This window comes from Artemia sp. Qi Xiang Cuo, chromosome 10 (assembly GCF_049724085.1).
Source record: "Artemia sp. Qi Xiang Cuo chromosome 10, ASM4972408v1, whole genome shotgun sequence".
Taxonomy (NCBI): domain Eukaryota; kingdom Metazoa; phylum Arthropoda; class Branchiopoda; order Anostraca; family Artemiidae; genus Artemia; species Artemia sp. Qi Xiang Cuo.
Window position 1 is genome coordinate 23,580,612 of NC_142803.1, and position 14,896 is coordinate 23,595,507.

A 14,896-nucleotide genomic window follows, 5' to 3' on the forward strand; every position below is an offset into this window, starting at 1 on the left:
TGAGGTTGAAACTATTTTTGAACATCCATTTTAAAACCACATGGTGTACAAATAAGTTTTTTTTTCGGCAGAAAATCGACGATAAGCTTTTGTTTGTTTTGATTATGACCAATACAATCTACCCGCTTCAACTAGACGCCTGTTGCGAGGACTAAAACAGTTTTTTGTAACTGATTTATTGATGCATGGGAAGACAAAATTCTTTATTGAATCGTTAATCTCATCAGGCATCTCTCCGTGATTGACAAAAAACCATCAAATTGGGTCGGGCTTCAACCCACTGTCAATGTTGGGGAAATAGGAAGCTTGGCGATCATGTGGCGACATGTAGTCGCTACAAGATAACGACCACTGAGACAAGACTAAAGGGTAGAGAGACTCCGTAATTAGGTACAAAAACGCTAACGCTGTTCCTATCTTCGCCCTCGTTGTAACAGATTCCAAGATACGGTCCCCGTGAAAAACAAACCCCCCCCCTCATTGATCTTTCTATGAACAGATGCTGATCAATGTCTGTAATTAGTCCAATTTTTTCCCCACTAATTTTTAGGATAAGGTCCATCACTAGATGAGGCGAAGAAAAATAATAGCCCAAATCAAGATTAAATTCCTCATAGATTTTATCCGTATTTTTACACATACTGTCTAACAGATTTAACACGTCACTATACAAATACAGCTTGCAGTAGTCAAAGCCGTTTTTACACCCTCCCTCGGCCCAAACGTTTTTAGCTAAACTGTATTCCTCTGGGGTGCAAGTGCGATCATGAAGGCTGTCGTAAAACAATTAATTTGGAGAAATTTTTTCTATGGCAAATTTCGACATAAAAGAATAAAGGTCATAAGGATATATGCCCTTGACCGTTAAGAAATCATATAAATCATTTGGAAATTGTTGCTTGAGAAGGAGGAAGCATTGCAACCGTTCTCGTTTTTCTGCACTCGAATTAATTCACTCTATAATTTGGAGAAACCACGGCATGAATCTAAACAGTCAATTCCATTCGTATGCACAATATTATCTACAACATATTTTCACATAAATTCCAAAACAAGCAGCTTTTCCGCTGATTTAGGTATGATTTTGTCGGCAAAGCTGTTTACCCCCATGCATCATCCATAGCTCCATTTTTTGAAGATGCGCCAATGCAGGTAGCACATACTTTAGATCGTAGTTAGTATTATGTATAAAAACAGGAAGAAAAAGTTGTTGTTTAATTTTTAAATTACACGAATTGTGAACCCACCCACGAAAGTTAATTTTTCCCGTTGAATTGGGGTCAATAAGGTGATTGTGGTCCTGGACCGCGTCTTTTGGGGCAAGGACACCCCTACACACCCAGCAAATTGTCCCCTTTTCCAGCGCCAGTTGCTCTTTATCTGACAATGTCATTGGGTAATTGGTATGACGTAATCGTTAAAATGCCCCGTTTGCTGTTTTTATTAAAGATACCAATAACTGTTCCATACTGCCCTCCTCATCCATAGTAAAAAAAACTCTTCCAATTACATTTTATTGTTGGAGTCGCGACGGGCATGTGCATAGGAACACGCAGCTAGTTTATGTTCCTTGACTATATTTGGCCTTGATGGACCTGATACCTCAACCAGTCTTGTTTTACAATCTAAACACTCTTTATCAGCTTGTAGAAGGGAATTTTGAAAATTTTTAAATTGTAAAGTGTCTGCCTTCTGCCGGCATTTCTATTCTTTGATTTCCTTGACTTTTGCAAGGCCCCATTTGATTTGAACATGTTCGCTCAGATCTCAAGGGGGAGAGGCACATGGGGCAATAGAAACGTTCCCCAAATAGTTTGCCTTGAGACTTATTGCTAGTCGACTTATTGCAGTGACGGGAAAAAAATGACCATAAGAATTTACATCTTTGGGAGGCTCCAAAATAATCCATACCAAATTTTTAACATTATCTACCGACGGTGTCCTCACTGAATACAAAACTCCTTTTTTATTTGGTTTTTTTCCCCCATCTACAAATTCAGTGTCATACTGGAGAACGACCACCCCCACCCCAAGATTTTCATTTGCTTTATTGAATTATTTAAATGCTTATTTCTTTAAAGGACACCGGATACATTACTTCTAAACAGTAAAAATTTACTTTAGGGAAATTTTTCACACCATTAAAAGCAAGTTCTTCGAGATTTTTCATCGATGACTCTTTGTATAATGTTTAATGGGCTGTCGTTAAAAACGCGTACTTAAAGCATTCGAGTCCTGTGTCAGATTTAAAATCTTAAACTCCTCTCGTAGCCGACAAATCTGGATGTTGGATTATTCTTTGACCTCTTCCTCTTCTTAAAGATTAAGTTTTTTTTAAATCTAACGTGATTCAAATCAATGTGTTAAAACTATAAAATGGTGTACACACTAACTCTCTCATTAAATGTATTCACTGGCGAAATTAATTTTTTTACCAAGTTGAAGAAGGTGTTCTAAAAGTTGTTTCGACCTTAATAGAAAGTACAGCTACTTTTCGAAACATGTAAATAAAAATATCCTCGGGTGTTTCAAGTTTTCAGAATACGGAGGTTTTAGTTGAAGGTGCAACCCCCCCTTGACCCCCCCAAGTATTAATCTTTGGCTCTATTTGCTCCTGTATTTTAGTGATGTTGTAATAGAAGACTGTCACAGGGTCCTTTGCAAGAATATTAGCGTTTTCCCCAAGAGAGCTAAACTCAGCCCTATCTGTTTGTAAATGGCCTAGAGCAGACTCTAAAAAATACAGTTCACGGAATTCCAGGGACTTAGCACTATTTTCAAGCCTTCTACCTATTTGTACAGGATCTAATTCACTAATAGTAAAGTTATCATTAAAAATGTCCCCGGAAAAATAAGGCCCAACAATTTACATAAGAATGTCCATTTCTTCAGCTTTAAATTGAAAATGCAAGGGTATACCAAACAACGCACCTTCACTAATATCTTGTAAGAGGGGGCAATTACCCATGATACTTTGAAGTCCTGGACCAGGGAAGGCAGAAGTTTTCACAGCTTCCCCCTGAAACTAGAAAATGAATGGATTAAGTTTTTGACGAAATGCATAATAAATTACAAATTTTTGCTTATAGCATTATTTACAAAACAATGTATAATAAATTACAAATTTTGTTAATAACACACACAGACACACAAACACACAAACACAAACACACACACACACACACTCACTCACACACACACACATACACACACAAAAAAACACTCACACACACACAAAGACGCACACACAAATACACACACACAAACACACACACACACACGTCGAAATATTCTTACAGGTTGAAATTGCGTTTCTAACCCCTTAGCCTATATTCAATTAGCCTATAACGTGCTGCGGAAACAGCGTCAGATAGAAATGCGCTATGGAAACAATTTGTGCGATGTTTGAATTTCTACTTCAAAAATTCTTAATTTTCTCATAATTTTTTGACGGTTTAAAATACAATTCAGTTGATATGTAGTAAAGCATTGGAATTATCGGATATACAGAAAAAAAAGCGGCACATGTACCGCTCACACAGGGAGGAGGGGGGACCTTAGAGGGCTGAGAGCTTCCTTTGGAGTAGAAGGATTGGTGCTCTTTTGAGCTTGGGTAGAGGACTTTACAATACCATTCAAATAGAACTTGTGTATTATAACGACCCTAGAATTTCAGTCTCATATTCTTTTCGAAAACAACTTTTAAGAATCCTTTTTTCTCGTGTTAATATCTTGTCGAAGATAAAAAAAAACATCCGGTCGTTTTAAATGCACTTTTGTAACGATTAAGGTTCCAATTTATACCAGTAGGATTAAAAATTCAACCTTCTCGATGGGACATTTGATAAACGAATTAAATATACACACAAAAGCTAGGTGCAAAACACATCTCAGTTTAAGAATGATTGTTCGATTTTCAACTGTGAAATAATAGTTATTTGTTTAAGGAAATAATGGATTATTGCATTAGAAAAACATCTTGCCTAAAAGAAAAGTTACAAGGTAAGGTTTTATAGAAATGCATGATAAACTATTTGCTACTTCGGCGTTACAAAAATTCTTTTTTATACTACTAATTTGTTTTATGAAAGAATATAGATTAGCTTAGAAACAAATTTAAGTTATGCGATCGATAAAATTTGTCTTATTTTTGAAAAAAAAATACGGAAAAGAAAAAAAAATATATACATTTAAAAGTTATGGCTGTACTTGTACATCAGAAGTCCCTGGCAATTCATGAAAATGAGTGTTCCCTCCATCTTGATCAGATGAGGTTGACTCGAATTTCTTGCTAGGTTGCATAGAGACTCCCGGTTGGTCCAACGAACTAACAAATCTGATTATTGTTGGCCTTGCAACTTGCATTGATGAGATATCATCCCATCTTGGTCTCTTTTCGGAGGGAGGGTAAAAATCCAGCTCAACATCCTTAAAAAAAGAAGAAAAAATTTAGTAATAAAACCTCTTTTAGAGATAAATTGCTCTCTAAAGTTTATTCTGATGTTTGTAGCACTTTAGAAATATTTAAAAAGCTTTTAAAATAAATTTTTGAAAATTTTAATTTTGTTGGGAAGGGTGATTTTAAAAACATCTCCCCATAATATAATTTGACCTATAAAGTCAATTCTGATGTTTGTAGTGCTCTATGTCTTAAAGCTTTACAAATATTTAAAAAAGCTTCTGAAGTAGAATTTTGGAAAATTTTGAGTTTGGAGGGAAGGGGGATTTTAAAACCCTCTTCCCGTGATATAATTTGACCTATAAAGTCGATTCTGAAACTTGTAGCGCTCAATCTATTAGTGCTTTAGAATGCCTGCTACTTTTTACAAATCAATATTTTTTTGCTCAAATGTTCCTTCGCGTACATACGAATATCATGGTACTAAACCCCCAAAATTTGAAATAAAAAAAAAATGACAAACTTTAATTAGCTAGCTCAATTCTTACTTATTCAAAATATTAACAGGGGGCATTGAACCCTCAATCCCATAGTATCGAAACACAAAAAAGTTGACAATTATATGCAAAGCTTTTAAAAGTTATATACCTAAATTACGAAATACTTAAAATCACGGAAAAAAGGAAGAAAAAGATTCCTGGACATAGCCTAAACTAAAAAAATTATTATGTATATAAGGAACTCACCCTCTAGCCTATATCTCACCCTATACGCATTTTTTTTTTACATTTTTCAAAAGAGATATCTTAACCAACCTTTGGGATTCGAACGAAATTCGAACTTTAGTGTAAAGAGCAAGATATTGAGGAGGGAGGTGACCTTTCATATCTGCCGAAACTAATATGCAAATTCTATTTTAATTTTTCATGTACAACGAGCCAAAATCAAATTGAGCATGCCTCTCTTTTTTTCGAATATTTAATAAAATTGAAATAAATGGATCTTTTAATATTTAAAAGAAGGAAGCTTTTTTAAAAGAGGTAACAACACAGCGAAAAAAAAAAATAGTGAAGGTAATTCTTAACTTAGTGACGAGACAATTTCTTTTTATTATAATAATGAGAAAATTTTGCTCTCCAGAAGTTGCTTATAATTTTCCATATCTATGTAAAAGATCGCAAAAATACCGATGCTGATAGGTTGAATGAACTATTCAAACTGTTGAAAATCCTAATCTGAAAGCTGAATATTTACAAAAAATAATTGAATATGTTAACAGCGAAACAAGACGGGCTGGTTTTATAATACAGTTTTATCCTTAAAAAAGACATATATATCATGAGCTAGAAATCTCGTAATTTGCGTCAGAAAAAACTTGTCCTTCATAACACGTTATGCAAGGTCCAGAATAATGTTGAAATTGCTATACAGGCAAGCAAATAGCATTGAAATTGCTATATGTCTAGGCAAATCCAGAAGGCCATGTCTGGGAGCTCTGAATATCTTTGAAAAGGTGTCAAGCTTCTATTGAATAATGTAGAAATTGCTATACCTCCGAGCAAATAGCATTGAAATTATTATACCTCCGAGCAAATCCAAAAGGCCATGTGAGGGAGCTCTGAATCTCTTTGAAATGGTGTAAAGCTTCTATAGAAACGTCTTCCTATAGCTTCTATAGAATAACATGGTATTTCCTATATGTCTAAGCAAATCCAGAAGGCGCATTCTACTCAAGGCTACCCCAGCTTGTATGATCCTGCGCAAAACTAAGAAAAACTGTATCATTTGGCTCTCTATTGCTCAACAGCTTTCAGAAGAGGGTTAGAACATGGGTCACGCTATTGCAATAATTTGAAATATTTGCCTTAAGACGCAGCGTTATTTTAGCCATAGTTCGAATGGAAACGGACGGATTTCCGCAATGTGTAAACGAACCATAAGGGTATTAAGGCGAAAATCTTTGGTTATATTGAAACTGTGTTAAACTAAATTGAAACACACTATGCCCACATAGGTTGTCAGATGACGTATCAGTAATGCTTTTGGAATGGATTTGTGGTATTAATTTGTAACTTCCATCGTGTCTTGATGGGGATGTTGAAAAAAAAATGTGCTATGTGCATACTGCTACTAATGCTATTACTGCTACTGCCATTATTGCTATTGAACAAGCTAAGGGTATTAAAGTGAGGCTGTCAAGGAATATTTAGGCGGAATTTGATCTTAATTTAAAACGAACTTTGATCATGTAGACTGTCAAAAGGGTGACAAAGCAATATCACAATACCGGCTTACATTGTTAAACCTTTCAGGGTCAGTTGTGGCGGATTTTTAACTCGCCAGAAGGCATCATGTGTATACTTCTAATACTGCCTCTATGGCTACTGTAACTAATGACCGAGGGGCATTAAGTTGAAACTGTTAGGGAACGTTTAGAGGGAGTTTAACTTTAACGAAAAGACTACAAGCATGCAGGTATTAAAAGGGCATATAAGCAATATCATAGGCAGTGCTGCTCAATCATAGTTAGTAATATCATTTATATTTTAAAGGAGCTAATTTGATAGGAAATTAACAGTTCTATTGCACCAGCCAAGTGGATTGGTGCGTTGGATTTAGCATCCTTTGTCCGAGGGACGAGGGTTCGAATCCTAGTGTACTCAATTATTTGGTTTGGGACGGGGGTCAGTGGTGTTACTCTGTAAGCTCAGTCAGAGTCTACCCAGCTTTAAACGGAGAAGCTTTACCAGGTTTACCTGGAGAAATTTGGGGAAGGTAAACAGGAAGGGTATGCGCAAGCACAAGATGGTTGTCCCCCAACTCCCTGGCACTTCCTGGCTGAAGGGCCAAGAAACAGAAATGAGCACCGCCGGTAGGGACTGTAAAGTCCAATACCGTATTCTTTACCTTTACCTTTAGTGCACTTTTTAAGAGTCAAAAGTGGTTGGAGGGCAGTCAGCCCTCCTCTTTATCCCATTATTTTTCAAACACTTCAAATCAAAATTTAAAGTCAGCCGTTTGTTCAGCACAGCTGAATGATCTAGAATAATTATCTCTAGGGTTATTGGGTAGGTCAACCCTTCACAGTGATGCAATTTGCCCATTATGTTTAAAAACTAAACGATGCTTTAAAATTGAATCAAAACGTACTGTGTGTATCCTGGTTCCCAATAAGGCATCTCAGCAAAAACGACTGAGGGTATTAAGTTCAAACTTTCGGGGCTACTTCTATAACTACTTTTGCTCTTAATGTTAAACTAAATCAAAAGAGTGTAAGTGTATCCAGGCTAGAGAGAATTTCTTGGGAATGGTATTAAGTTTTATTTTTCAGGTCAACTAAAGGAGTTATAAAACTAGATTAAACACTATTATGTGTCGAGATTTTCAAAAGGTTGTATGTTGTTAAAAAGTGTTGAAAAAGTTTCTCCATAATAGGTGAAACTATAAATTCTTAAAGAAAAACCCAAAAAGATTTAAACTATGATTTTCTTTTTCTCTGAAAAAGACTATGTCAATATATTTGGATTTGATTATTATTTTAAACTAGGATTACCGGGGGAGACATTAAGGACTTGGTTTCCGATCCGAGCGAATTACCTGCCACTAAAAAATAGAAAAAGAGTATTTGAAAGAAAAAGGGTGGCCCCAGATGCAGATGTGGATTACTCTTGCCCCAGATGTAACCTAGGTATTGAGGATGTGTGTTGTGGATTTGACCTAACGGTTGTTGAAACCTGCGACCGAAACTTATTAAGTAACCCTATGAGTATTCTCAGGGATATAGCAGATGACGCTGCAGAGTTAGACATGAGAGTAAACCCCTCTAAATCTGTGATAATGCCAATTTTTCCTCAAAACCTCCCCCCTTTTCCTCAACCCTATCCATCCAGATATTTCTGTGTCTTCCTTTAAATTACTTGGGGTTAAACTTTTCTCTAATTTAAAGTGGGATATCCACGTGAAAGATTTTCTCCATAGAGCTAATGCGTCCATGTCTCTCCTTAAGCTCTTGAATAAATTTAACGTCCCCACATCCCATTCTTTAAGGATCTATACTTCCTTTGTCCGCCCGCATCTTGAATGTGCTTGTCCAGTTTAGCATCCTGGCATCTCCCGTAATGAATCAGAAAAATTTGAACTTATTCAAAAAAGAGCCCTAAGAATAATTTTTAAAAGCAAAGGTACCATATTTACTCCTTCTAAAAAAAGGCCAAGCTGGAAACTCTTGAGCAGAGGAGAGGAACACTGTGCCTCCGTTTTGCAAAAAATGCAATAATAAACCCTCGCACGGAAAATATTTCCCCCAAAAGATACTCCCCATCCAGACACCGCCTGCCACGTACTGTTTCTGAACCCGTCCCTATTTTGTCCCTCATCCGTTGCTTAACCTCCAGGTAGGAAGAAACCTTTGTCCCCTTCATTACTGATAAAATAAACCACTAGTTGTCCTTTTTTTCCTTTTTTTGGTACTGGTGATACCCAAGTTTGTGTCCGTTTGGTTCTTTTGTTCCCTCCCCTTCGATTATATGTTCTCTTTGAAACTTTTGTAATGTTATTTTTATCTCACTCTTTTTTAGTTTTGTTTTAGTTTTACGTTTTTAACTTTCTTACATTTGACGCTTATTTTTTTCTGACTAATGAATGGCTTTGCCTTTCTGATGTTGTTGTTTTTGGCATTGTTTAGCCAGTTTTTTAGTTGTTGTGCTATTTTTAGGATTTTTTTTTTATGACTCCGAAATGCGAATTTTGCCCATCGGGGCTTGTGATAGTCATTTTTAAAAATAAATATCCTATCTTATATTACGAGGTTAGCCTTGTAAACGTCTACAGGGTTTGACGACAATGGTGTACGATGGATTCCCTGTTGTCTGAGCATCGGAGTCAAAAAATAGCTCAAAGCCAATGACTCAAATAGCTCAGACCAATAGCTCAAAGTCGGTATGAATGCTGTGGTTATTTTTGGTCGGTTACCAAAAGATTTTGAGCGAGGCATTGCATATCACATTTTCATGGGATAGATGTGTGAGTTTTTTAAATGTCTTTCAAATCGAATGGTAACTGACAGCTGAAATTCCAACAATAATGATCAGCATTGATGTTTCAGCATCACAACATCAGACATAAATGTCACAAGATTTTGTTCAGGATACGCTACAAAGTTTTCTGTCATTCGGAGTTTCTAAGGCTTTCAATAGGGTTTGGTACAGAGACCTGCTAGACAATTTCAATTTATATGTAACTTGTGGTTGGCTTTGCAGTTTGCTTTGACATTTCCTTTAATAATAGATCTATAAGGGTTTTCTCGACATTTTAAGACTGTTGTTTCGTATTGTAGCATCCTTTGTTCCACTGTTTTCCTCGCTTGTAACAATGGATTCTGGGTAACAATACAAACTCTCAGAACCACTTTGAGGACAAAACAATGGCTCGCATATCCATTTCAAAAAGAAAAAGTTATTAAATGTTTAAATTTCCCTTTAAGCAGACATTGTAGCAATTAAAAAATTATCTATTCCTCGTATTTTCAGGTTTAACGCAGTAAAAACAATGCAGTTGTTCATCTTGCATTATGAAAGGTGTCGTCATTCTGACTTCGTCAGAATGTCGTCAGAATGACGTCATTCTTTAAAAATGAAGCCCTCAAATGAGCTGATGTGCCTACCCTTCTGAAAATTTATTCTTGGCTCATCCTATTAGAGCAGTCACTCTTGCTGAATCCAGTTCCCTACCACTATCCAGTAAACTCGGTTTCATTAATTCCTCTAAAATTCTTCTCTATAAAGGTCGTGCCTAGGACGTGTTTTCGAAATTCATATTAGTTTTGAAGCATCGGGCTGCTCGTTTTATACTATGCTTGTCGAAAATTACTTTTGAATGACTCCATCAATCCTTGAATCACTTCATGAATGTAAAACATATTAGAATGTAAAACATGTTAGCCTTCCCGTTTAATGCTAGGCTTCTCAAAAATACTTTCGAATCACTCCATGAATCCTTGAATCACTCCTTGGATTCATAGTGCTCGATCCTTGAGGATCCAGCACAGGAACAGTAAGGGTAGGTTGCAGCATGGATGCACGACATTAGATCAAAATTTGAGGTAAACATTTCGCTCATCATGTATACTATGTCATACGCAGTCACTTTTTGGCATGATATGTCTTCTTGTGTTTTATTCTTGTTTGTTTTTTATCTTATAAGTATATCATTCACCTCCTTCTCAGTTACCTTTTTTTTCTTCCGATAGCGTATATTAACGTGACAAAACAAGTACGAAGCCACACAGCTTCCTGTGATTACCTGAAAGAGAAAAGCCCTAAACACGCGTGCTTGTAAAATAGCAGGGCCAGGATATTTAGATGAAAATAATAGTTATTTTTTGTTTATTTGCATAAATAAGGATTTAGATTATTGAACAAACAAACTGCTTTTGCAAAGCAGGTATAAAAAAAAAACATAGATTCACTTCCCTAAAGATTTATAAGAAAACTTCATGACGCTTTTTTTCACAGGGGAAAAGCACAATTGAATTGGAGGTATATCCCAGGGGGACAATGGAGATGATTCTCTCTGAATGTTCAATACAGAAATGAGAAAAAAGGCAATTGAAAGTTAAATGAAAAATATATGCTAAAATGGGCCATATGGGACTTCCAGGGGATATAAAAGTTTTAAGGTTAAGAAAAGAAGATAAAATGTTAGTAAAGGATAAATGAAGAAATAGAACTTAAATGGGGAGTTAATAAAGAAGAGATCTTGACCCTGTAATTGTAGTTCGTTTCTTCATAATTCAGGTCTAACGAATGATGTCTGCTAACATGAGACCACAAACTATAAACGATAAGACTTATACCGAAGCAAAACTGAAAGAAAGTGAATGAATATATTTATGTATTAAATACCAATACTACTACTAACAACTCACTGCAGCACCAAGCTGCCTGAGGCCAACACAGCTACACACACTCCTCCTCCATCCCAGTCCATTTAAAGCCTCCGTCTTTACATCCTCCCTGGAAATACCCATTTCCCTTAAATCTTTCCTAACGATATCCTCCCACCCGAGCCAAGGTCAACCTGATTTTCATTTGGCACAAGATAGTTGACCTCAAGTACCATCTATGGCAATCTATAATTATGAGTATAAAATTGATATGTTTAGTATAAAAATAGGTGGGACATTTGGAGAGTAGATAAATAAAGGACAAAGCCATGCAGCCTCAATCGCCTCAGCCTCAATTTTTCTCAAGCCTCAATCGGAATTTCTTACTATTGAAGATAGAAGACTGGCTATAAAAGGCTTTTAGTTAACTAAATAAAGATTTATTTTCAAGCTTTTAATAAATTAAAAATACCACCCTCCTCTTTTGAGTGGCACTAACAGCTTTAAAATCCAAAACTAATACCTCTATTTATGTACCCGCTACCCTTAGAAAACAATTAAAATTAAATATCTTTACCTTATAAGTTAATCCTAAGGTTTGAGAAGTTGATATCTAAACAACTTTATTTTGAGGTATTCTACCACAAATAATTATTATCAACTGTCCAGCCATTTTTCAGGCTTCATTTCAGTCAAAAGGCGGTGGAATAAAAATATAAAATCTTTGGTTTTTAACGGTGGAAGCTATTGATCATCAGTAATGACCACCTTACTATGAACACTCTAATAATCAATCTTTGGTCAGCCTGAGAAAATTTTCCTTATTTTTGAAAAGAAGGGGTGGGGGGATTCCGCTTAAAAATGAGAGAATCTTAATGAAAATCACACCATCAGATTTAGCGTATCAAAGAACCCTACTGTAGAGCTTTCAAGTACCTATCTTTAAAAATGTGGAATTTTGTTGTTTTTTTTGCCCGAAGAAAGATCACGGATGCGTGTTTATTTGTTTTTTTGTTGTTGTTTCTTTTTTCCAGGGGTAATCATATCGACCCAGAGGTCCTAGAATGTTAGGATAGGGCTCTTTCGAACGGAAAATAAAAGTTCTAGCCCTTTTTTCCCAAAATCGTCGGATCAAAATTTTAAGATAGCCATTTTGTTCAGCATAGTTCTAGGACCTAATAAATTTACCTTTGGGGATAAAATGACTCCCCACTACCCCTTGGGTAAAGTCTTTAAGTTATAAAATTAGCCCATTGTTTACGTTTAGTATTTGTTATTGGGAAGTATGCGTACATTTTATTCGGGTGGGAGGAGATGAATTTTCGGCCAGGGGATTTTCCACGGGGAGAATTTTCCATGGGGAGTGAAGTGTCCAGGGGTTAAGCTTTTCAGGGAAGATTTTCACTGGGGGGAATTCGCCAGAATTCCTATGCGAAATTATTTTTATATGTCTTGCTTTCTCTTTGCCAACTTAATTTTACGCGTGGAGATGTTAAGGGTAATTATAAAGGGTAAATCTTAACAGGGACTGAAATTATCTTGAGGATACCTCCGTGGGGAGGGGAATTTTCCGTGGAGCTGAAGTCAGATTTCCTAGCATTGTTTAAAAAACGATCAGAAATTAAATAAAAAAAACAAGTTTTTTGAACTGAAAGTAAGGAGCAACATTAGAACTTAAAATGAACAGAAGTTATTGTGTATATGAGGGGTTACCCCCTCCTCAACACCTCGCTGTTTACGCTAAAGCTTAAATTTTTTCCCAATTCTTTAAGAAGGACTCCTGAAACAAAAGGGTCGGTTAATCTAAAGAATAAGGAGCTTCTTTAAAAGTGCTAAAAACCTGAGTGTGAAGAGTAGGGTGTTGAGGAGGGGGCAACATTCCTAATATACGTAATAATTTCTGTTTGTTTTAAGTTTTAATGTTGCTCCTTCAGTTGAGAAAACTTGTTTTCTTAGCTCTGTTAAAAGAAAATTTTGGTCCCAGCTTCCAAAACCACTTTAAACTACTCTCAACTATTGTAAAACAAAAACCCCTCCCCACACGTTAACTAGGGCCATTAAAAAAATTATCAACCGACGCACTGTCCAGAAAATAACCATACCAACCTGGAATATGTTCCTGAATATGAGCATTCTGCAGCAGCAAATTAAAGGGAGGAGCGGTAAGTGCGTCAAAGAGGGCATTGTTGCCAAGATCCCCCCACCGTAGATTTTTGATTTTTTTTTATTTTCGTTGAAAAAAAATGAAGAAACTTAATAATCGCTACCCCCTAGATTTTGGAAAATATCTTTTGCTCCAATCGCAACTTTCGTTGATTGACGCCTTTCCTGGAGGGGGGCGGATCAGAAAGTAAATCTTCCTCTACCTAAAGTGTATGACTTATCAACTTCTTTTTTTCATATAGACTGATCGATGACCAGCAACTAAAAATTAACGAGCGAAAGGAGGCAAGGAAACGATCAGGAATAAGAGCTTTCGACTATGAGAATTATCACACTTATGAAGAGGTGAGTTGAAGTTTAAACATTTTCATGCCTGTCTTCTTTTCACGAACTTAACTTTTTCAGGAAAGTGGATCAAGACATAGCCTACTCTTAATTAAATAAATTTGATGATTAAATGATAGATACTATTTCCGTTCAAATAAATCCGCTCTCGGTGCTTTATAACCGCTGGTTCAATAAGATCATCCCTAGGAAAGAATAAGAGACACCAATGCTACCCATTCAAAGTGATTTTCATATTTGGAATTTAGTTTTTTTTTAAATCGAAAAAGAGTTTTTCAAAGAAAAGTAAAGAGCCATATTAAACTTAAGACCAGAGAAATAAAGTCCTATAATAATCCAAACTCAAAACGACCAGAAAAACTTAAAACGAAAAAAAATTGCTACAAAAATTTGACTAGTGCCCCCTTCCCCTCCCCTATCCGTCAGGTTAGGGGAGGCTAGGTTGTCAACTTATGGGCCATTTTATGACCAAACACCGTATTGGTTATAACTAGATTGTTATACTTGCAAAATTTCAGAAGTCTGTAGCCATTATTGTTTTCTTTTCCTACACCAAATTTACCTAGACTAGGATACCATCTATCCCTATTTTTACAGACCTGGGCGTTAAAATATCCTAGGAAAAACACCACATTTCTACCTGGGACCTGTCTATTTGCTCCTGTAATCAGATGCAACGCTATAGCGTTGCCTATAGTAAAGGCCATACGGCTCCATCTAAAATTCCCCATCTAAAAATCGACATATTTTTATTTAACTCAGTTCAAGGCTATTTTCCCATTTTTCAAAAGAAAAGCATAATGAAAAAAAGGCAGCATTGGTTGTGAATAAAGTACTCTTCAGAGAAAATTCAAGTATTCTATATGTTTGTCAATTATGATGTTATCTACTATTAAGATAAAAGAAGAGGTGTTTTATATGGTTATATAAAACCATTTAAAACACTTTATAAAACACATATTATATATAAACCATATAAAAATATGATTTTTAAAATTTGGCTAAGTCTAAAAAATTTGGCTGGTGTCCCCTTCCCCTCCCCTAACCGTCAAAGCTTTAAACCCTGCGTCATTTTTGTTTTATTGAAAACTATATACGTTTTGAAT

The 14,896-nt window shown here is 35.9% G+C and overlaps 1 protein-coding gene across 1 annotated transcript in view; it reads left to right on the top strand.

Annotated features, from left to right (window-relative positions):
* Window positions 1–14,896, top strand: part of LOC148947600 (carboxypeptidase B-like) — an 84,564-nt gene that overhangs the window by 22,908 nt on the left and 46,760 nt on the right. Inside the window, exon 3 of the mRNA XM_089095316.1 lies at window positions 13,688–13,790. Coding sequence (XP_088951442.1) covers window positions 13,688–13,790 — 103 coding nt within the window. The remainder of the gene's footprint in view (window positions 1–13,687; window positions 13,791–14,896) is intronic.